Here is a 22,355-nt window from a genome sequence, read left to right on the forward strand (position 1 = left end):
ACGTACACACAGGTCAGTAGTTGGCCTGTCTATATTTCAGTGCAAACGAGAGTTGATATTTATAAGAGCTGTATCGCTAATGTGTTACCAAGAATAGGTATATGGCCCTTATTTCGTCTCTATTTCTGGTTATAGTATACTCGATGTGATATGTACACACGCCAGCACATCAAGCTACACATTGTATCATGTTCCGTTGCAATGGAGGCGATTTTCGAACAAAAATGTTTAGTTTGATGTGCCGTTGTCCGTACAATATCGTTACAAAAATACGTTTCCACTCCGTTCCGCCGCGATATAAAAAGAGCCTTATGTCAATTGTGCAACATACAACAAAAAACAGGTCGCGCATCTTCCTGAGAATTCACGCGCAAGCTCGGGAATACCTGCGCATTCTCGGGAATTGCCTAAGTCGCCGTCGTCGGCGATAAATCCACAGGAAGTACCGTCAACCCTAAGTAATGTATAGGTACGCCAGCTTGTCCTTTTGTCATATAGCCCATTTTAGAATAATCATAAAAAATTAGGTTTGCAAAATGTTTCATAATAATGCCCAAAAAGTTCGTTTCTTACCTAAATCATGCACCCAAATAGAATACCTAATACCTAAGCTTTATTGCACACAAAATAAAAACAGTGGAAATACCAAACATAGTGAAAGCTAGAATTGGCGGCCTTACCGCTAGACAGCGATTTCTTTCAAATATTTTTGTTTTTCCTTTTCTTCGGCTTCAAATAAAAAAAAGAAATAAAAATATCATTCAAGTCATGATAATACTTGGGACCAGCAACTGACTACACCTACTACACTTTCACAGCGCAGTCGGTCGCTAGAATTCACTTGAGTACCTTCGGCAGCAATGTAAATTGAGTTGAGACGCAGTCAATTCTAGTAAAAGCGACCAATTTTAAAATTTTACTACTTAAGGGTCTTTCAACAAGAACTTTGTTTTCTAAAACAAAATAAAACAAAAAATTTAGATGAAGATGATTCAAATTTTTATTGTATTACAAAGAGAAAAGTTCGGCAATTATGAATGAAAAATGATATCTGGCAAATGTCCACCACGACCACGCTGACAGAAGTCGATTCTTTCATCAAAATTTTTAATCACTTTTTGGCAAAATATCGGGTCTATTTCGGCTATCACATCACGGATTTTGAGTTTTAAGGCTGTAGTCGATTCGAATGGCTCCGTATAGACTCTGTCCTTAAGATAGCCCCACAAAAAATAATCCAGTGGTGTTAAATCACACGATCTGGCTGGCCATTTAACAGCTGAATTTCGGGAAATTACGCGATCAGCAAATTTGGTTTGCAATAAATTGATCGTCTCATTGGCTGTGTGACATGTGGCACCGTCTTGTTGAAACCACATGTCAGTGATATCCATGTCATCAATGCTAGGCCAAAATTGAGTTGTTAACATCTCGCGATAGCGTGATCCATTCACCGTTACCGCATTTCCAGGCAGAACTGAATTTATTGTTTCTCAAAATATTCTCCGTTACTGTTAATGCAATTTTTCATACGAATGAACCAATTTTGAAAACATTTATGCCACTCCGTGACAATCTCTGAAACATATTTTTCATACTCTTCGATAGCCTCTTCAGGTGATGAAAATCGTTGACCGCGTAACTGGTTCTTAATTTTTGTAAATAAAAGTCACAAGGTGCCAGGTCGGGACTGTACGCGGAATGGCTCATAAGGTCAACGTTGTTCACTTTAAAAAATTCATTTGTCTGTCTCGTCCGATGGTGCAAGATGATACGGCGTTAACGGTTATTTTTACGGAGTTTATCAATAACTTTCGGCAAACAAATGGTCGTGTACCAATCACTATTCACGTACAACATTTCCCCAAAACAACAGTAGCCACGTGTCCAGTTTTATTAAAAAAAGAAGCAATCAACTGCCTCCGTGGCCGAACGGTTACCACGCCACGCAGAGGTCCCAGGTTCGATTCTCGGACCGGGCGACATATTTGTATGACCTACATTTATTTCTCTCGTGAGTTTGGGTGTAATTTGTGGTTGTCTATGTGTGTGTCCATGGCACCCGTGACACAGGGTTTCCCTAGTGCGGGGCTATGTTGAGTGTGTGCGTTATTATTATATTAATCATCCGCTTAGAGGCTCTTTGCACGCGCGCCACTTTGGTAAGTTCGGCTCATCTCGAAAGACCCATACGTTAGATTGTTGCTTTGTTTTGGGATCGTAACTATAAATCTGTTTCGTCACCTGTTACTATGTCCTACACCAAATTTGACGCCCCTTCGTTGAATCTGGTAAGAATGGCATTGAAGTGACATGATCCGTTTTTTACGTTACGTTAACTTTAACTGGTCATGCCTAGAATGTTGAATAAAAAATCAGTATATCGTAAGAGTATAATATTATAATAGTATAATAGGTATTCGCTCGTGTCCCACAGCGGGCGCTTGCGCCCTAAGTAGTGTATATTATTAAATTCAAATTAATTATAGTATACTCACAGTAACAAAAAAGATGAGGACAATCGCCAAAAAAAAAATTATTGAAGAGCAAAAAACATAGTAAAGTGCAATTCAAAAACTAAAAATATATGTAAATAACTACGATATACTGTGTTGTACCAGCGTATCAAATCTGATAAATAATTATACATTTTTGAAGTTATAATAAATATACCCACCCAGATCAGGGGGTCTTTTATAAATGTAACAAACCACTCGGGTTGAAGTCTAACCGAAGAGTGAGACATAGTCAATCACTCATTCATCTCAATCGAAATCATACGTTCAGAACGGTAATTCTACAGAGTACTTATAAACACATTTTGATATCCTAATTAACGACACCCCCACTATATCAAAATATCTAGATTAATTACAAATTAAACTACTAAGGCACTAGTCCTAACATGAGCAGAAATCTACAATGCTTAGTCACATTTAGACTCTTAGTCAGCAGATCCGCAGGCATATCTGCTGTAGGTACGTATAAAGTTTTAATTAACTTGTCAGCTACACTTTCACTACAAAAATGATAACGCACGTCAATGTGCTTAGACCTCTTGTGAAAAACAGGATTGGTTAGCAACTTTTGAGCACTTTGGTTATCATTATACAGAGTAACAGTATACATATCACTAGTTATTTCAAACTGCAAATTTCTCAAGTAAATGGCTTCTTTACAGGCCTCGGAAATACTCCTGTATTCCGCTTCAGTACTGGACAATGCAATCGTTTTTTGTTTCTTACTCTCCCTTGAAATAGCACCTCCAGATAACATAATATTAAAATAAGACCTCCTATCCCCTATATCATGTACCCAGTCAGCATCTACAAAGCCTTCAATTTCTGTTTTACCAAATTTACTATATTTTAAACAATAATTCTTAGTCTTTTTTAAATATCTAAGAATACGTTTTGCATACAACCAATGCAGCTCGTCATATGAGTTATTGAACTGACTCATATAAGACAACGAATACATGATATCAGACCTAGTCATCACGGCCAGGTACATAAGACTGCCAATGAGCTGCTGATATGGATATTCGCATTTGCAGTCCCTAGCTTTCTCTAGAATCAAATGTTCCTCCATAGGAGTTTCAGCAACCTTACACTCAGTCATATTAAACTTATGCAACAATTAGTCAATGTAACTTTCCTGATCTAATGTGATTACATTATTAACTTTGTCAATATTAACGTTCATACCTAGACACTGCTTGATCTGTCCTAGATCTTTTAAGTTAAATTGTGAAGAGAGAGCCTGCTTTAACAACTCTGTTTCATGTCGATCATTGGAAAAAACGAAGATATCATCAACATACAGAGCAATTATGGTTCTCAAACCTTTTGCTACATTTCACATTTATATGTGAATGGACACATTTATTTTCACATTTATATGGAGCCATGTTTATACATGGCTCCAGTTTTGATCTAGCATAACCACTGTTAACTAAGCAGTCATCTACTCTCCTGTACCATGCCCTTGAGGATTGTTTGAGTCCATATATGGCACGTTTTAGCTTAAGCACCTTACCGTCAGTATCATCATCAACAAAACCCTCAGGTATCTGCATGTAAATAGTCTCCTCAAGAAAACCGTTCAGGAAAGCAGTTGTCACATCTAAGTGTGAGGTATCTAAACCTAACTGAACAGACAAAGCGAATAAAAGTCTTATGGTCGTATTCCAGAACTCTACTCAATGCTCATGTCAGGACTTGAGTATTGCAGTGAGCACTGAAAATCATACACAAGTCCTTGCCATTAGGGTCGTATTTCCAGTGCAATCCTGACTTGAGCATTGAGTAGAGTTCTAGAATACGACCCTCAGAGTTGTATGCCTTATCACCGGCGAGAAAGTCTCTTGATAGTCCACACCCGGTTTCTGTGTAAAGCCTTTGGCTACTAATCGTGCACGGTAACGCACATGGTTTTCACTATCATACTTTTTTTAAGAACCCACTTGCACTGCACAACACTAGCCTTATCTGGAACACTAACAAGCTCCCACACTTCATTTTCTTCAAATCTGTTTAATTCGTCAGCTATTGCTTGCTTCCAGTGCGCTTTCTCTGGCCCTTTTAAAGCTTCTGCCAGTGATAACCCGCTGGCATCATCAACACTATCTGCTATACACATATTGGATATACCATATCTCTCAGGTGGGCGCCTAACTCTCTGAGGCCTTGTTTTTATTGGAGTGCTTGTATCTTCTGACGTGTCAGCACTCTCATATTCACTTGGAGTAAATTGATCATCTGGCAAGTCTACTACGATTCTAGGCTTATTTTCACACTCGTCCCCCACTGAAACTTCATTTTGTTTTAAGTCTTCCTTCTGGTTACTGTTAAAATCTTTCTTTTCTTGTATCTCTATGACACAATCAGAGTCATTAGTCTTCTCCATAACAATCACATCTCTACTGTTAAATACAGTTCTAGTATATATCTAGTATCTATACAAGATACATTTCAGAGACTTTTTGTCCCACTTGCGTCTCTTTTCTTTGGCAACATGCACCATTACTGTACTACCGAATATTCTTAAGTGACTCAATTCTGGCTTGGTGTTGGCCCAAATTTCATATGGCGTTTTTTCGTGTAATCCTGCTGCTACATTTCTATTGCGCAGATAGACCTCAGTGTTTGCAGCCTCTGCCCAAAATTCCAAGTTTAAACCACCATCGTAAAGCAAGCACCGTGCCTTCTCAACCACTGTTCTATTAAGTTGCTCACACAGACTATTCTGTTGGGTGTGTAAGGGTTACTCCTCTGGTGAATGATTTCACTTTCTTTTAGGTAATCATTAAACAGATTATTACAGAACTCACGGCCATTGTCACTCCTTAAGATTTTAATCTTCTTGTCAAGCTGGTTCTCAACTTTTGCCTTAAATTGCTTGAAACAGTTGAGAGCTTCACTTTTGTTTTTAATGAAATAAATAAATGCCATACGACTGTAATCATCAACAAATAACAGGTTGTACCTGGATCCCCGATAAAAGCTACTTCCATGGGGCCACAAATCTCAGTGTGCACTATGTTCAGTAGCGTCTCACTCCTATTACCTTCATTACGGAATAGCAAGTGACATTGTTTTCCCTCACAACATAGCTTACACGATGACTTGCTTATATGATTCAACTTACCAACAATGTTGAATCCTTCCACTGCATTCTGCATTTTACTCATATAAGCACCATTTACATGCCCCAGGCGGCGATGCCAGGTATCAGCAGACGCAGCCGTGGCAACAGTCATATCTTCAGGCATGTTTAATTTATAAACGCCATTTACCAATGACGCTGTTGCTACTAAATCTCCATTTTTATTGTTAAACTAAAACTTTCATAATTAAAATCTACTTTCTTGCCCTTGTTTATCAACTGACTTACGGGTAACAAGTTTGTGGTAATATTCGGAACGCACAACACGTTTTTTACGACAATGTCATATTCGCAGTTTTCTGTTAAAGTAGCAATATGCACGTCACCACTGCATAATACAGGAACGCTTTCTCTGTTTGCTACAACAATCTCGAATGGACGGCTCATACGAACCATTTTTAATCCAAATTTCGTTTGCTGTCAGGTGGGCACTAGCTCCAGAATCAACATACCAATCATTGACTTACAATTATTTGTAAGTCAATGATACCAATCGTTTTTCTTAAAATTGCCACTTAAAAATACAGCACTGAAAGCATTTGTCTGTTTTCGCGAGTTTTTTTTAAACATCGATGAACTATTTTCAGCATTTGGACACTGATTGCGGTATAAAGCATTTTATAACTTTCAAATTTGACGTGTTACCGCCATCATACTTATCGCCATAGATAGGCTTATTTTTATTTTTCTTATGTTGATAATTCGAACTGACAAATGCGCTTTCAATTTCATTCGTTCTATTCCCGTTGAAATTCAAAACCGGATTCTTTTCTTCCATGTCGAGAAGTTTTGTTTTAATGGCGTCTGTCGTAATAGAAATTCCCGAATGCTCAATCGCCATAATCATAGGCGAAAATTTATCAGGCAATCCTGCTAATAAAAGCGAGCCAAACCATTCATCACTGATGTGAACACCCGTTCCACTAAATTTTTGGCCATTTTCTACAACTTGGGTCACATACGCCGTCATAGAATTGTAATTTTCAAGTAATCCTTCTGGAAAAACCCGAATCATCAAATAGGTTTTTAAGTTTCTTCCACAACTGAGACGTAGTTTTCACATCCTTTACATGGATATACAATGACGAGTCGATAGTTAAGATCAACTTCGCTCTGGTTTTCTGATCATCGGCAGCTCCTGTTCCTTCAGTACCGGGCTCTTCCTTTATAAATTTCTGCATGCCCTCTAGGATCAGAAAATTCTCTGCTGCGAAAACCCATTCGCTATAATTTTCACGCCCCAACAGCTTCGGTACGTTAGCAACGTAATTAGCCAACATCTTCGGTACTCTGTCACAGATTACTCGCGAAAATAAGTATTTCCTAACTGGTAATCTAATCCTTGACTAGCACTAAAAACCCTTTTTGAAAAAAAAACATGAGTGCCCATAACCTTTTATAAATGTAACAAACCACTCGGATTGAAGTCCAACCGAAGAGAAGAGTGAGACATAGTCAATCACTCATTCATCTGAATCGAAATCATACGTTCAGAACCATTGACTTACAATTATATGGACGTCGGGTCCGCGCTAAAAAGTGTCCGCACTTGTAAGGCGCTAAAATCGTATACAGAGCGCGACACTCCGCTTTAGTCTTCATTTGTTCTACGGACAGCGCGATACTGCGATGACATAACAATTTAACTTTCGAATAGGTTGACTTGGGACATTTTTTTCGTGGTTTTTGTATTAGACCCGTCGTCCATTTATTTGTAAGTCAATGTTCAGAACGGTAATTCTACAGAGTACTTATACAGGAGGGCATAAACACATTTTGATATCCTAATTAATGACAGGGTCTACTCCCGCCAATTATATATTAGTCTATGTACTCCCGTTCGAAATCCGAAATCCGAAACAAATATTGTCAAATAAGTACCTAATACTCGAGTCAAAAGACAATATCAAGAGTATTACTTAAATGACAGTAATTGTTTCGGACGGATGTTGGACAGAGAAAGGGAGTAGACCCCCAGATTCAGGTTCTCCGACGTTGTCAGTAAACCAACGAAATCGTATGTATACAGTTTTTAAACACTTAAATCAAGTATATAAAAATGGACCCCAACATAATTGTTAAATGTAATAAACCGCGTTATTTTGTTTTGGTATAGTCTTCCCCTAGGCGTGGTGTACGCAGATGTGTACTTAATGGTCTCTACGCATTATTAGCAATCGATCAGTTCAGAATTTCAGTACTAATATTAAAAATATAAAACATATTAATTAAAAAAAAATATTTTAATGTAAAAATCAGTCAATATAATTTAAGTACATTAGAAAATTAGCACACCAACCGTTACGCCTAATTCAAACACGTAACGATAAATATTAAATAACTTGTTGACTTAATGTCTGTTATAAATGAGCCAATTTTAATATTAATTCATAACTTCTTAAAATGTCATTATTGTTTAAATACTATTTGAAAAAAAAAAAATGTCTTGAAAATAAAGAGTAGCTATCAAGTTTTAGTTTCATAAATAATATTTTGTAAAATGTCTTAATTTAATGTCATAACAAAAGTCAATTCAAGTGGCTGGAGGCAAGAGCACCACAAGTTGACGCTTTGGACTTTAGACCGTTCTTATCGTAAGCGGCGTAGAGATCAATTTAAATCTTAAGCGTCCAGCTTGATGCGCTCTTGATCCTGTATAAAAGTAAGTTAGAAAGTAAACTAAAATCCAAATAAATCATTGAAAAAATGCACTTATGTAATTACGTAGCTGCCTTCAATCAATAAAATTTATATTTACGATATTTGTGATTTGTATTTTAAGTACAAAATGCAATTATAAAAAAAAACAACGACAGCTTTTGATTTTGTAGTAAGAGTGAGCGAAAACGTTTGCAGTGTCGTGGACTGTCATTTCTCAAAGTAATTAGTATTTAGTTAACTGCTCATAAATATGCAAAGGTGTTTTGATTTATTTCGTTGTGTACACGCTCGTTACTGACATCGTTGATATCTACATGTGTACAAAAAGGTGGGCGATGGAATTCATTAGTTTCGTCTCAGGTACCCTAGTTTTACAAGATACAAATAAATTAATAAAATTATTTAAAAGTACTACAGTACATTCCAAAAAAATACTTACATGTTTATGTTATTGTTTTTTTGAAGATGATTCCAGATCGAACTGCAGCATACATATATATAGAAATACACACACAAAAAATATTCATACATATCTGTGATATTCAGTTTAACTACGTCTATCATCATATCATATTACATTAAAGTAATTTTAATCATAACAGTGATATTAATTTCTTCAGTTGAACTTATTTGATTACTTAAGCTTATTAGGCAGTTCTAAAAACGTGCCGTTTAAACCTGTCATGTAATAATGTAGAGATATACACATAATTATACCGAAAAGTGGTGAATAAAACATTATTGAGAAAAAGAGAATACAAATCATTTTATGCCCAATGAGCGATTTTTAACTGAAAAGCGTACATACAATACGTTGCATAGAAAGTAATAGGCCCAAATTTAATAAAGTGCACTTTGTATAGTTTTCTTAAAAAATATGTTCCAAATTAAAGTACTTTGGTACTATACAAGTAATTAATCTTAGTTGTCTTGAGAAGTAAATTTTTCGCGGTTTTTTTTTCAAATGTCGCTTAACTAGTATCCTTATGCACATAATTTATGGCAAGATATCTTTCTTAAATTTAATATACTTACGTTAACGAAGTTATGAGATATGTGACTTAAGTAATAGCAACGTAATACTATGTTGCGCACCTTTTGTTCTTTTGTCTTATTTTTAATTTGCAATGCGTTTTGAGGCTGTAATGTTTTGGACAATATTATAATACTTGGCTTGGCTCAGACGAAGGCCCGTTTTCTAACAGTAACGAGTTTTTTATTACTATTGCTAATGTTTATTCTATAGAGAGATGTGGCATTAGAAGTTCTGGGGGCGGAGTGAGGCCGGGCTGAAGTGTGACAGCCACGCCGCGGTTCAGGGAAACCGCCGGGTAAAAAGCGCCACGAAGACCCGTGAATGCGATGTCACCCTAAAAACAAAACTGAATTGCAACGGTTCCCGATTTGGAAATTGACCACTCGTTTATCTACCCATGAATGAAGTAGAAACCAGCTATGAGATGTATCTGTAATATCTATACAACCTGCTTGTCAAGTGTATCGATTATTTAGATTATTGCCAATGGAGTGACCATTGGCATCGAATTTTTTACGATTGGAAATTTCATGGTATTTCATTTATTTGCTACAAAGATGGTGGTTAAGTCAAGATAACAAAGTAATATAGTGAGTACGAACTGCCGTCCACTAACTAAAACGAGGCTAAGTGACAAATGGTCAAATCTTCGTTTTAAATAGAAAAAGATAGAATACAAAATCCTCCTTTTATATAATCAGTATTACATTAATAATGTGCATTTTAATGATAATAGTCACATGTACTTCAATTTACTTAAATTCTTTTATATAATAACAATTACTCAAAAATTTCCCTAACACTATAATATACTTTATCTTTCAACAATTCATATAATGTTATAATTATTAATACAAAGATCGAACACTCAGAAAAAATTCCTTCGATCCGGTCGGATTCGAACCGACGTTTTCTTGCATACCGTGCCAGACGCTATACCAACTAAGCCACGGAACGAACCTACGAACGGCGCTACGACTAAAAAGTCGTTGAAAAACGAAATACAAAGACACGACGCAAGCACATTGAAAAATTCGTGAGGTCCGTTGGTTCGTTCCGTGGCTTAGTTGGTATAGCGTCTGGCACGGTATGCAAGAAGACGTCGGTTCGAATCCGACTGGATCGAAGGATTTTTTTCTTAGTGTTCGATCTTTGTATTAATAATTATAACAAACTAGTGGAGTAACTTCACAATAAATAATTGAATATCAATTCAATAAAAATTTAATTAATACAGTGGATAGCGACATCTCTCGTCAGGACTGGTAGCTGTAAAGGTACTAAATTGATAAATCTGTCATAGATTTCTCATAGATGGCGCTACGACTAAAAAGTCGTTGAAAAACCAAATACAAAGACACGACGCAAGCACATAGAAAAATTCGTGAGGTCCGTTGGTTCGTTCCGTGGCTTAGTTGGTATAGCGTCTGGCACGGTATGCAAGAAGACGTCGGTTCGAATCCGACCTGATCGAAGGAACTTTTTCTGAGTGTTCGATCTTTGTATTAATAATTATAACAAACTAGTGGAGTAATTTCACAAAAAATTATTGAAATTCAATTCAATAAAAATTTAATTAATTCATATAATTTCGTCTTAAATAATTTAATGGGCCAGTCTTTAATGTCATTTGGTCATACTCTATTGTAAATTCTGAAACACATGCACAAACAGGTTTGATTATATTTTTCTGACTTAGGAACTTCAAAAGTAATTTGTTAGGATTTCTGTAATTTCGAGGGTTGATCTCAATATTTTTAGTCAACAAATGTAAATTAATTTTTACAAAAATGTTGGCCACATAAATGAGTGGATAAGTGGCTACTTCGCGAAGGAATTGGATGGCAAAGCCTTGGGGATTTAACCCTGTGTATAATTACACTTTGCGTACAATTGGTATACAAAGGGTGGATAATTATTGTAGAAAAACAAAGGTTCAAACCATCGAGTATATAACCAGAAATAGAGACGAAATAAGGAGCCATCCATCCCTGGCAATTCATCAGGCAAATGGGTCTTGTATCACTTTTAAATATCAACTCTCGTTTGTACAGCGCCAACAATTGACCTGTGTGTACGTCTCCGTATATTCCAATAGATATTCTGTATTTATTGTAATAAAGATTATTTTCAGTTTTATCTGAATTATGGGCTGTTGTGGAACAGCCCTGTTTGTCTGAAGTTTTGCTGTTTTTCCCACGCCACAGACCATTCTGTCAAAAACTGCAAAACATCTAATTACAAAACAAACGGAATCACATTTCATCGGTATTTAAATACTAAATATGTAAATTATCAATTTTCGTCCATTATAGCATAGCTCAAGTTAAACTGGTCAATTGAAGTGAAACAATTGACGACACCCGTCAATTGTTGCGCCGTCAATTGTTGCGAATTCGGGCTGGACAATCGAAGCGCAATCGTTACCGTAATGATTTGGCAGAAGAGCTTTCAAACAAATTAAATGACATTTCGTCTCTATTTCTGGTTATATAGTCGATGGTGCAATCATACCTGGAGCTGTCCGTCAACGGTGAATCTCAGTGTACCGCGTGTGAGGTCGAGCAGCACCCCGACGGTGGCGCCGCGCGCGATGCCGCCCGCCGCGCGGCCGCCGTGCGCGCCGCCGTGCACGAACCACGACCGCGACGCGTCGATGTACATCGCCCAGCCAAGTGCGTCGCTGCCTGTACAACAGTTTGTCGGTTTTTTTGACTAACAATACAGTTATCATAAGTGAGAATGTTACGGCTAAAACGCGTGGGAAAAAGTTAGTTTATTCGTTAAGGACAAGAAAAAAATTCATGTTCTCTGTATGACCGCACCGATTTAATTTTTTAACCAGCTTCAAAAAAGGAGGTTCTCAATTCGACTGTTTTTTTGTATGTATTTGCGGCATTTGTGAACAGATTTTGATGATTCTTTTTTTTTTGTTGGAAAGAGGGTGCCTCAGTATTGGTCCCATTTAAACTGGAATAAAATATCGCACCTCTAAGGTTGGCATACTACGGGTGAACCCGGTTTCGCGCACTTTCCGGTAACCGATTTCAATTAAACTTGGCAAATAGATGTAATTCCCCGAAAATTTGAGGTGGGTTTTTTTAGTACTCTGTACTGAGATTATTTTATTGGAGGAGAAGTATAGTTCAGTTTCGACTCTTAAGAAATATTGTAAGACCTGAAGTAAACTAACCCAGCATCTTATCCCTCGCAACTTCAGCTCGAGCAATTCCAAAAGCAGGATCAGCATCACCATCATAGTCATCAATGCGCAGGCGCCAGTAGTGGCAGCCGCGCGCCAAGGGCTGGTCGGCCAATGCCACCCGCGGCTGCCAGCCTCCAGCGCGAGCTGTTAAGCCCGCTGCGTCTAACGATAATGCACCCTCGCCTATTGCGCAGCGAGTGTCCCAGGTGAACCACGCCACTACATGTAACAAAATATTTTGCACTAAAAAGCGTTCGCTCAAAGTGGTACTTTAACAAATGTATTTTTATAAATTTTTTTAGACAATTTAGAATTCAATTTTAATTGGATTGCGATAAATTTGTATATGATGTATGCATAATTGTGGATAACTGGAAAAATAAAGGATTATAGTCACTATTAATATACATGTGTATTTAATTTGATTTATTTTGTATTCAAAGAAACATAAAATCCTCAACTAATTAGTCAATATAGTATCGAACCTATATCTTGCGAGTAGATCAGTGATCAGCAGTGGTAATGTTGAAAAGTCATTGGCGTCCCTAAACATGCAGTTCTTAAGGAACAGAACTGATCTCTCCCTTAAGAGCTGTATCTTAGTGGACATAAATCTTGTCTACTGGGACAAGATTTTGTTTTTGTCCATTCATGCCTTTACCATAGTCTATCCATAATACGTTGCCATACCTGGTGATGTTTGTAGGCCGATGACTTCACTGTACGGTCCTTCCCCTGCTCCATTGAAGGCTTTTACGCGAGCGCTGTACAACGACGCGTAGTGCAAACCGTCTATAGTGCAAACTGTTTCTCTTCCACAGTATACTTCCTAAAAATATAATCGAGTTTAAAAATTTTTGTATAGAATTTTTTATTAATAGATCCTTTACAATGTTAAAAATATTACACGAATAAAGGTGCTTACTCGGAAAGGTCCCCCAAGGCCGTCGTCCAGCTCGAGTACGTATCCACGTACAGCGGCCGGCGCAGCGGGAGGTCGCCACGCGAGCGTGCACGAGCATCCGCGCGCCGCGCATGCTTCCACTGCCATCTCGGGGGCACCCGGAGCTAAATGGAAAAGAACTTACTTAAGATAATCATAACCTAGGGATAGCTTGTATATAGTAGGAAATAAGAATAGACTTTTGACACCTAGAATCAATAAATAATCTTTATCATTAGACTTAAGGAGTGCCCATCGAATTTAAAAAAAATGTGGTCTCGGCATGTTATGTAACATTGTTCATTAATATTTACAGGTAGCATTTATTTCATAAAAATATCGGTTTTATGCTTTGATGATTAAAATAATGAGAAAAGTATATTATAGGAGCTAATGTGTTTTGATGAAAGCATTAGCACTGGACAATCATACTTCGTACAAGATTTAAAAAAGTACTTAATTAACATTAGATTTTCTGTGATTCCACTTGTTATTAAGTTATCAAGTACAGCAGAAGTACGTTTTAACTAAATAGATTCATGAACAGTTCACAATACCTGGTAATTTCATATCTTTCTCTGGTGCTGCAATTCCAATGTTGGCATAACAAACAATTTAAAATATTTTTACAATTTGTGATTCTGTTGATTGACTAATGACTTACGTTAGATGCAGATGAAAACTTACGTATGCATTCAACAAAGTTCATAGTATTCACTGTGCGAAGGACTGGTTCTATGTCGAGGGTGAGAGCGGGAGGCGCGGGCGGCGGGTCCAGAGACGAACATATTGTAGACGCGGTCTCTTGTGCACGCGCCGACAGGATGTTACCCACCTGTTAGGAGTAATATTGATTTAACACGTTAGGAAGGAACAAGTGTTGTTCTTCAGAACAGTTGTCTGAGTCCTGCTACTGAAGTTGAAGACTTGTACCACGCATAGGGTAATAATGGAGGCAGAATGTTTCTAGAAGTTGACACAATTGGCGGGACGGTATGGCAAAGGATCCTTCGCCGTACCTATATACGAGCACACACTGACGTTAATTACGCTGCGGTATCCTTAGATATGCCGAAGCGTATACAGTCAATTATCGTATTCGCGCCTGGCCATGATCAATCGTAACGCCAAACATAAAAGCCTACCAAAGCATCCCGAAGGCTGTTGTGGCATGCGGGAGGCTGTCGGCTCAGTATTCTACAACATACCGCAGCTTTATTTTCGTAGCTATAATGCGACAATTATCATTGAAATTTCACTTAAAATAAGGACGAAACTATTTTTTCGGATCTATATAGAGCATAAAATATATTGTTTTTTTTTAGAAACAAACCAACGTTTGGGTTCCTTAACGTGTCCCATGGTCATCATGCCAGGCTACATATCTTGAAAAAAAAAAAAAAAAAAAATTTCCGGATTTTCGCGATTGTTACACATAGGAAATAGGAAATGTCCTATGTGTAACAATCGCGAACATCTAATATTTCAACTATAATTAACTTTAAGATATATTATTCAACTAAAAATAACCTTTCGTGCCGTGCCTAAGCTGTAATGGCAGCAGTGAGAGGTATCATCATTTCAGGCGGAAGACGTCCACTGCTGAACATAGGACTCCCCCCAAAGATTTTCAGACTAGTTGATCGGACGCGGCGTGCATTCATCGGTTACCCGCCGCCCTTACCATCCGTCCGTCTACTAGGGGGCCGTCCCACTGAATGCCTTCCGGTTCGTGGTCTCCATTCGAGAACCTTTCTGCCCCAACGGCCATCAGTTCTACAAGCTATGTGCCTTGCCTACTGCCACTTCAACTTGCTAATCCTTTGAGCTATATCAGTGACTTTCGTTCTTCTACGGATCTGTCTCATCTGATTCAATTAGTTTGAGAAACGCCGAGCATTGCTCGCTCTATTGCTTATTGAGTGACTTTGAGCTTTTTTATGAGGCTCATAGTAAGCAACCACATCCCGCTGGCAACACGCACTGCTTGAAAAAAAGAGGTATAGATTTGCAACTTTCAAGTGACAAAAACAAGAAAGGCCAAAGGTAAAGGTAGTGTGATGTGGTCAAGCACCAAATCTACCTCTTGTTTCTGGTCTAATTCTTTGCAATAAATGAAAAAGGTATTTTGTTAAAGAATATTTATCATTAATTAAGAATAATCATTTATTAAAAATAAATGCACACACAAAATGCTAAAGGCCATGATAGTATTTATATATACATATAACCATGCTTTAACATTCTTTATCACTAAATACATCACTCTAGATAAGAAATATAAAAATGTCAAACTAATGAATGTTTTGAAATGATAACACATTGCTCATAACATCAATAAACTTTGGGGGCCATTTTCAGTGTGATAACAAGGCTTCTTGTATAATGTGTAAATGGGTCAACTTATATATATATGTATTTCACGTGAGAATATTCACAACAATGAAATAATAGACCTTATATACAACACATAATATTATTTGATAACATCACGATAGATAATGAAATATAAATTGTTGATTTGTTATTTTAATAAAGTAGGTGTCTATAGCACAATGAACAATGAACATTCACTATTGTTTGTTGATATTCCTTTTGTACAGTTATGAGCGCTGCACAAAAACTGCTTAAACATGAAGATGATTCTACTCACAACCAACAATAAATTAAATGGTTACCTGTAAAAAAGCTGCAGGATCAGATTCTTTAAGAGTTTCTATAGAGAAATGCAGTAGCGCTGTAGCTTCTCTTAACTTTTGAGCTGCCTGTGATGTCAGTGTGCGCATGTTGCTCACGGCTTGAGATCTTGTATTTCTCGCCGATCGGATTAATTCATCACGTCTTCTCTGTACTGCGTGAGTTACTTCTGCACATGCTTGATCAATCTGTCTCTCCAATTCTTCACATGACTCCTGTAATATTAATATTTTAAATTGTGCTCTTTATACACGGGACACAGATAGACTGTCCAGATTTCAGTTTGGTTGAATTTAGGAGGTAGTCGGCACAGTATCATGAATAATCATAGAGTGCGTGTAATATATCTTACATTAATTTTGTCTCCTGATCCTTTGACTAGTTGTATATATTCTGTCATTGCTTTTGCCTGTTCAGATAGTTGCTGCAGTGATTGTGACAATTCAGTCTGCAAAAAAAAAACCAGATTGGATGTTTTGAGAAAAATTAATAATGACATGTGTGTGTGGACATGATTTTTGCCAGTTGTAATAACTGTACAAGGTTTAGTACAAGTTGTAAAGCATTCTTTGAAACATGTCCTGGAATTTGTAAATACAATATTATTAAAAAACTACACCAGCTAAGGTGCGGTCTCTCAATTCTCACACCTAAGCTTCCACTTCTGGGCAAGTATTTAGTTTTTTTAACAGAAATTTAGTATTTTGTTAACATAATGGTGTATTTTGTTAACAGAAATTTAATAAAAACCCCATTACACAATAAACAAAATGTAATTTGGCAATTATTAATCATTACACTGTTCTTTATATGATCCCTGAGAAACCACAATTAAAAAACGTATGAGTAAATAAATTTTATATACATACATATATATATACACATACACCCTGCAAACATCAGTAAAAATCACAAGGAAGATTGTAAAAGTAAAACAAAACCATGATTACTATTATTAAAAATTCATATTACCCACCTTATGAGCTCTAGCTGCACTAGACAGTTGCTGTGTTTCATGTGAATTGTGTTTCTCAGCAAGGCATTGCTGGCAGATAGGGACCAGACAGGTGTTGCAAAATAGTGCTGGAGTCGAACCATGGTCTGCACAGGTCGTTCCTAGCGTCCGGAGCTCATGTTGCGCTAAGGGGCCACGAGTGGGGTGCCAGGCATCTCGGCAACCTCCGCAATACCTCACTGAACACTGCTCGCAGCGCACCACAGCCGCGCGTCGCTCCCCTTCGCACATCTGACAGGCCTCTTCGGCTGGAGGAGCACCACTGACGCCCCCGAAACGTTCCACAATCGTCCGCATAACCCGGAAGGGAGGAAGACCTTCAGCTCCATTTTCGTCTAAGTACACTTGCTTGTTGCAAACTGGACACGACAGACTAAATGCTACGGATGGACATGCTAGTGCGGCGGGCGTTCCTGCGTAACTGTTAGGCCTTGATCCACATACTACACCGCTGTCAGTCTCGCTAGACACAGAAGCTTTGTCTGCTTCTTGATAATCATTTGAACCGGAATTTTCTGCTTCAGGCACATGAGTTTGAAGGGTTACAGCACAGATACGACATAATGCATGTCCGCACGGCAATAATACTGGTTCTCTGTAGAATTCTTTGCAAAGATAACACCTGAGCTCTTCTTCCATTGTGAAGTTCCTATTAGAACGTTTATTTCTTAACTATGTACTTCATTTGAGTTTATGTTTTAGCACTATTCAGTTTATGGTATTTATTAAACACTAAAATATTGATATAATTCATTCTTATTTATGTTATCATTAATTTTTTAAATAAAAACACAACGTCCTGCCGCAAGCACTACATTCCAGCGTTCCCCTTTCCCCCTCAAGCCCTCAACCTCACCTCAACTCAATCAAATCAAAGCTTTTTTTTTTATTGCTGGCCATGAAAACAAAGTCCTTCAGCCGTCAAATCAAAGCCCTCAACCAGCGTTGCCAATGCTCATAGTTCAAATTCCCCAAAATCAACATTCAAATCCCCAAATTAGGACAGAATCTAAAATGGAAACCGTATCTTTATTATCATGAGAAAATTCTTCGAAAAAAGATAAATCATGTTTCATAGCCTTACAAAATTCTTAAGACTTCTTAAAACATAATACTTTTTTTTTACTATAATATAGTGAAAAATAGTTTATTTGTACTATCACAAACTACAAAATTCTTGTTACATATATTAATAAGTACTAGTTGTATTAGTCAATTATAGTTTGTGAGGAAGCTGGAATCTAAACTAGGTCGAAACCTGTGCTATAGCTTCCAGGCCTCCACCACGGACATAATCATGACTTGAAACGTAAGCACTTAACAAATTAACAAAATGTGTGTCTGGTATGTGCATGTGTGTGTGTGTGAGTGTCTGTGTGTCTTTCTCTCTCTCTCTCTCTCTCTCTCTGTGTGGGTGTGTGTGTGTGTGTGTTTGCTTGCCCGGCCGCGAGACAAGTTATTAGGTAGTACATATTTTATAACTATGTTAATATTTTAAGTACCTACTCTTTCGGTTTCGTCGTAATTCTGTACCTTAAGCAATTTAGTTATTTTATTTTTGTTTGCGTTCTTACATGCAATTTTATAAATAAAAAATGAAACATAGTAAATTATTTAATTTTTTATTTATAAAATTGTGCAATCTCCTTCTTCTAAAATGATAAAACCTCGAAATAAAGGAAGTACTAACCTTATTTGACTTACATACTGCATAGGATCTTCTGGCTGTGGATACTCTAATATAATTATCAATACGTATATTGGAGTATTGTCGAAGTACCGTGTGCAGAATATAAATTTGACGAACAGAGAGAACATCTGCATAGTGATAAAGTTGCGCCGTTGGAAATCTTCGCGGCTTAAACAAGCATACTTTCAGCAAGACTGTCTGTGCTCTTTTCAATTCCATCATCGCAGACTTAGTGGCTCCACCTCAGGATGTAATGCAATATGATATGTTAGATTGCGCCAGTGCTAGATATACTACTCTCATAAGTCTGCTATCAGCAATATAACAAAGCTGTTTGAAGATGTAAATCAATTTCCTTAGTCACCGTGCAACTTCGCGAATGTGCCGATTGAATCTGAGATTGTTGTTAAATATAACACCAAGATATTTTATATTTTGGGTAGAAGTAATGAGAGTTTTTTGATATAAGTACTATTAGGAAATGAAACTGTTTTTCCAGACTTAAATCGCGTATATTTGTTTTTCAAACAAACCAACTTTTAGGGCCGTTTACAGGTCTCATGGTCACGGTTAACGTAGAAAAACTAAGAACACGTTAAATACTATTAGTCATAGACTTCTACTAGATTGCGTATTTGGTGACGTTATGTTATGGTTAGATATATTCTATGAGTTAATTAAGTTGGAACCAAAGTGTATTATTCAAAGTTGACGAGTGGCAAGCTGTGGTGTGGTAATGTGGTAATACAAGCATATCGTTTTTTTTTGTTTAGCGCTAGCCGATTTCGTTTTTCTTCATACCGGGGACCGGGCCCGGCGAATGTTTACCGTGGAATAATAGTCCCAAAATAGTACGTAGTATAATATATATATCGTGCTGTTTGTTTGTTGTGCCGAATGCAAATTTAATCTCTTCTCTCAAAGGTCTTCATTTATCATAATTTGCCTTTACAACTTCATGGTTACAAATAATAAACAGATTGTCAACGATCGTAGTTGCTGTTTATCTTATTACTATTCGCTTTAATCAGTAAATAATTTGGCGTACTATTTCTGAATTTTTGTCAGTTTTTAACATCTGAACGGATATTGCTCTTTCATCCGGTATACAGTCGGATAGGAAAAATAGGTGGGATACCGAATATCCGTTTCAACGCTAGTATAATTATATTATAAAAGCGAGGATGTGCGTTGTTGAAAAAATGTCTATGTAGTTCATCATAGTGTTTTTGTTTAGTAACCATTAAATTAGTGATGCATCAGCAATCAATACAATGAACAAAATTTAATGATAAAATATTAGAATCGCGACATTTTCTTCTGTCAAATCCCCAATCGAGTTGAAATTCCCCGCAATTTGGGGAATTCCTCACAAATTGGCAGGACTGCCCTCTATGATTACTTCTATTTTTTCTTAAAGGCGCTTTCTGCCAAACATTGCCAAAAGGAAAAATTAAGAGTTTGAAATGAATACGTTTCGAAATACTCGGAAATATTGTTTACATTTTAATGATAGTTTTTGAAAATTTGTCTATAGTTTATATTGACTTTGACAGATCGATTAAATAATAAATTCACGAAGTTGTTTGTTTATTTTTCTACATTTTAGGAATTATATTTATAGTACTTATAAGTAGTATGGTAGTTTAAAAACCATTACGTATACTGTAATAGTAAACAAGTTCAACTATGGAGTCTCTACTGTCATCAGATGATAGTTGTGATTCGGAAATTAAGAACATGAAGAATCAATTATCCGGTAACGTATCCACAATAAGTAATTACTCTATTCTATCCGTAATGATAGTGTGCTTATTAACAGATGTCATGCGCGCGTATACCTAATTAATGTTTCCTATAATCATTTCCAGAGTTTGGTTTGGATGAAGAAAATTTGAGTAAAGAGGAGATGGTGGACCTCCTGAAAGCTTTAAATAATTCCCGAACCAGCGCTAAAGAAGATGAGTTCTTGCGACACAAAGTATTTTTTTTATTTCTAAGCATTTATTTTTATTTGTTTAAGTATAAAAGTGAAATGGCATGATTTACTTAAAATTTTAGGTGGAAGAAGAAAATGCTTCTGAGTCTCCAAAAAGAATGATGAAGAGGAGATTTATTAATGTAAACGACAGACGAATGCCCTGGAGCTTGCTGCCCGGCAACATAACTCAGGCTGAAAAAGCTCGGACATTGGCTGTTTACATCAAACTTATGTCAATAAATAGCTACAGACAGGCTAGACAGACCCCTAAATTTATAATGTGGCCACCACCAATACAGATTGTAGAGGAAACAAGAGTTCAACCTGTGAGGTCTACCAGAAGTGGTCGCTCTGTGCCTGTTTACTCAGGCTTTGATGATGACTCTAATGATTTAGATTTAGTTGTCACTAAAACAAAAAAGCGAAAAGTATCTAATAGTGACAATACTGATGGCAGTGGCTCTAACAAGTGTTTAAGCCTAAAACGAAAACCATCTAAAGAAGAAAACTCAAGGCCAGTCAAGGAAGCCAAAATGAACCCAGATAATAATAAAATAGACTCAATAGGTTCTCACAATAACGTTAAAAGCATTTTTTCTATAATTGAAGACTGAATGTTGAATGAAAAGTACTTCCACAATAATATTTAGGATGAAAGTATGTGTGACAAGTAATAATTGTTTTCTTAAGCTTGTAAATATGTTTTAATGTTTTAATTTTTATTGTTTTTTTTTGTTGTTGTTAAGGCCGTGAGCACATGAAGCCTATATTGTTAATTTTGCAACAGCTTCAAGTACTTCAGTGAATAATTATGGCTATGGTAGATCAGTGTCAATAGTTAAAATATCATGTTTTGACTAGAAACTGAAAGATAAAATAAATAAGTAAATAGTATTTGTGTCACAAAACCACATCAATTATCTGGTCTCAAACTATGGAATTCTCTGAACTGTGAGTGCTATAGCAACAATAATAACTCTGGGGACTAATCGGAATGTGCTGGCCTGGACCAATTTGAAACAATTTGTTGATCTTCTTGTGTAATGCACGCACACACTGCTAACTGCTATGCCACCTCGCACACCTCAATGTAGTTTGAATTAATTGAGGGCTTGCAACAATCTGAATTACTGAATATAATATACTTTTAACTTTTATTCACTGAAAATACATTTATTTACTGTTAGTAATTTGACTATGTTTCTGGTCGGATCATTGTAGGTAGTGTAAATCCATGTAAATATACAGTTGTATCTTGTTTGAATTTTATAAAACATTACAAGCAGATTTTATGAGAAATAATTAAGTTTTGTCTGTGATTTTAAGATATTCCAAAAAATTGCTGTTGTGTGCTTGGGGAAAAATAAAATTAGATTTATTACAATAATAATGAAGTTCAACAAAATAAAAGTATCTTGTTCATTTTATTTTATATTTTATTACCTTATTTAATGAATGCA

At 36.7% G+C, this 22,355-nt stretch overlaps 2 protein-coding genes and 1 long non-coding RNA gene across 4 annotated transcripts; 2 read left to right on the forward strand and 1 right to left on the reverse strand.

The window, feature by feature from the left end:
- Nucleotides 1-2,789: 2,789 nt before the first annotated feature.
- On the forward strand, nucleotides 2,790-12,772 carry LOC113226993. Its single transcript, XR_003310163.1, has 3 exons — nucleotides 2,790-2,978; nucleotides 11,861-12,053; nucleotides 12,603-12,772. It is a non-coding gene; the product is annotated as an uncharacterized LOC113226993 (long non-coding RNA).
- On the reverse strand, nucleotides 7,928-18,028 carry LOC113226992 (E3 ubiquitin-protein ligase TRIM9). The gene is made up of 9 exons (XM_026459845.1): nucleotides 17,186-18,028; nucleotides 16,562-16,657; nucleotides 16,191-16,424; nucleotides 14,200-14,347; nucleotides 13,495-13,637; nucleotides 13,260-13,398; nucleotides 12,558-12,788; nucleotides 11,879-12,051; nucleotides 7,928-9,698 (listed from the first exon to the last, which is right to left on the reverse strand). Exons 1-9 carry the CDS (start codon nucleotides 17,861-17,863, stop codon nucleotides 9,564-9,566), a joined length of 1,977 nt encoding a protein of 658 aa, XP_026315630.1. The 5' UTR covers nucleotides 17,864-18,028; the 3' UTR covers nucleotides 7,928-9,563.
- Nucleotides 18,029-20,474: 2,446 nt separating this feature from the next.
- LOC113227046 lies at nucleotides 20,475-22,226 on the forward strand. Of its 2 annotated transcripts, none has more exons than XM_026459914.1 (3): nucleotides 20,475-20,691; nucleotides 20,786-20,895; nucleotides 20,976-22,226. In XM_026459914.1, the coding sequence occupies exons 1-3, from the start codon at nucleotides 20,604-20,606 to the stop codon at nucleotides 21,507-21,509; spliced, it is 732 nt and encodes a 243-aa protein (XP_026315699.1). In that variant the 5' UTR covers nucleotides 20,475-20,603; the 3' UTR covers nucleotides 21,510-22,226. The 2 variants fall into 2 exon arrangements, with proteins under 2 accessions (XP_026315699.1, XP_026315700.1); XM_026459915.1 differs by having other exon boundaries at nucleotides 20,475-20,673.
- Nucleotides 22,227-22,355: the final 129 nt, after the last annotated feature.

Source organism: Hyposmocoma kahamanoa, unplaced genomic scaffold, assembly GCF_003589595.1.
Source record: "Hyposmocoma kahamanoa isolate Upper Pololo Valley unplaced genomic scaffold, ASM358959v1 202, whole genome shotgun sequence".
Classification (NCBI taxonomy): Eukaryota; Metazoa; Arthropoda; class Insecta; order Lepidoptera; family Cosmopterigidae; genus Hyposmocoma; species Hyposmocoma kahamanoa.

Bases quoted from the DNA above. Each gene is read 5' to 3' on its own strand.
- LOC113226992 (XM_026459845.1), bottom strand. From the start codon at position 17,863: ATGGAAGAAGAGCTCAGGTGTTATCTTTGCAAAGAATTCTACAGAGAA. The intron at 12,789-13,259 runs GTATGGCAACGT...TGTTACATGTAG, and splicing joins CGGCCTACAAACATCACCAG to TGGCGTGGTTCACCTGGGAC. The intron at 12,052-12,557 runs GTTAGTTTACTT...ACTGTTGTACAG, and splicing joins TGCGAGGGATAAGATGCTGG to GCAGCGACGCACTTGGCTGG.
- LOC113227046 (XM_026459914.1), top strand. From the start codon at position 20,604: ATGGAGTCTCTACTGTCATCAGATGATAGTTGTGATTCGGAAATTAAG. The intron at 20,692-20,785 runs GTAATTACTCTA...AATCATTTCCAG, and splicing joins CGGTAACGTATCCACAATAA to AGTTTGGTTTGGATGAAGAA. The intron at 20,896-20,975 runs GTATTTTTTTTA...TTAAAATTTTAG, and splicing joins ATGAGTTCTTGCGACACAAA to GTGGAAGAAGAAAATGCTTC.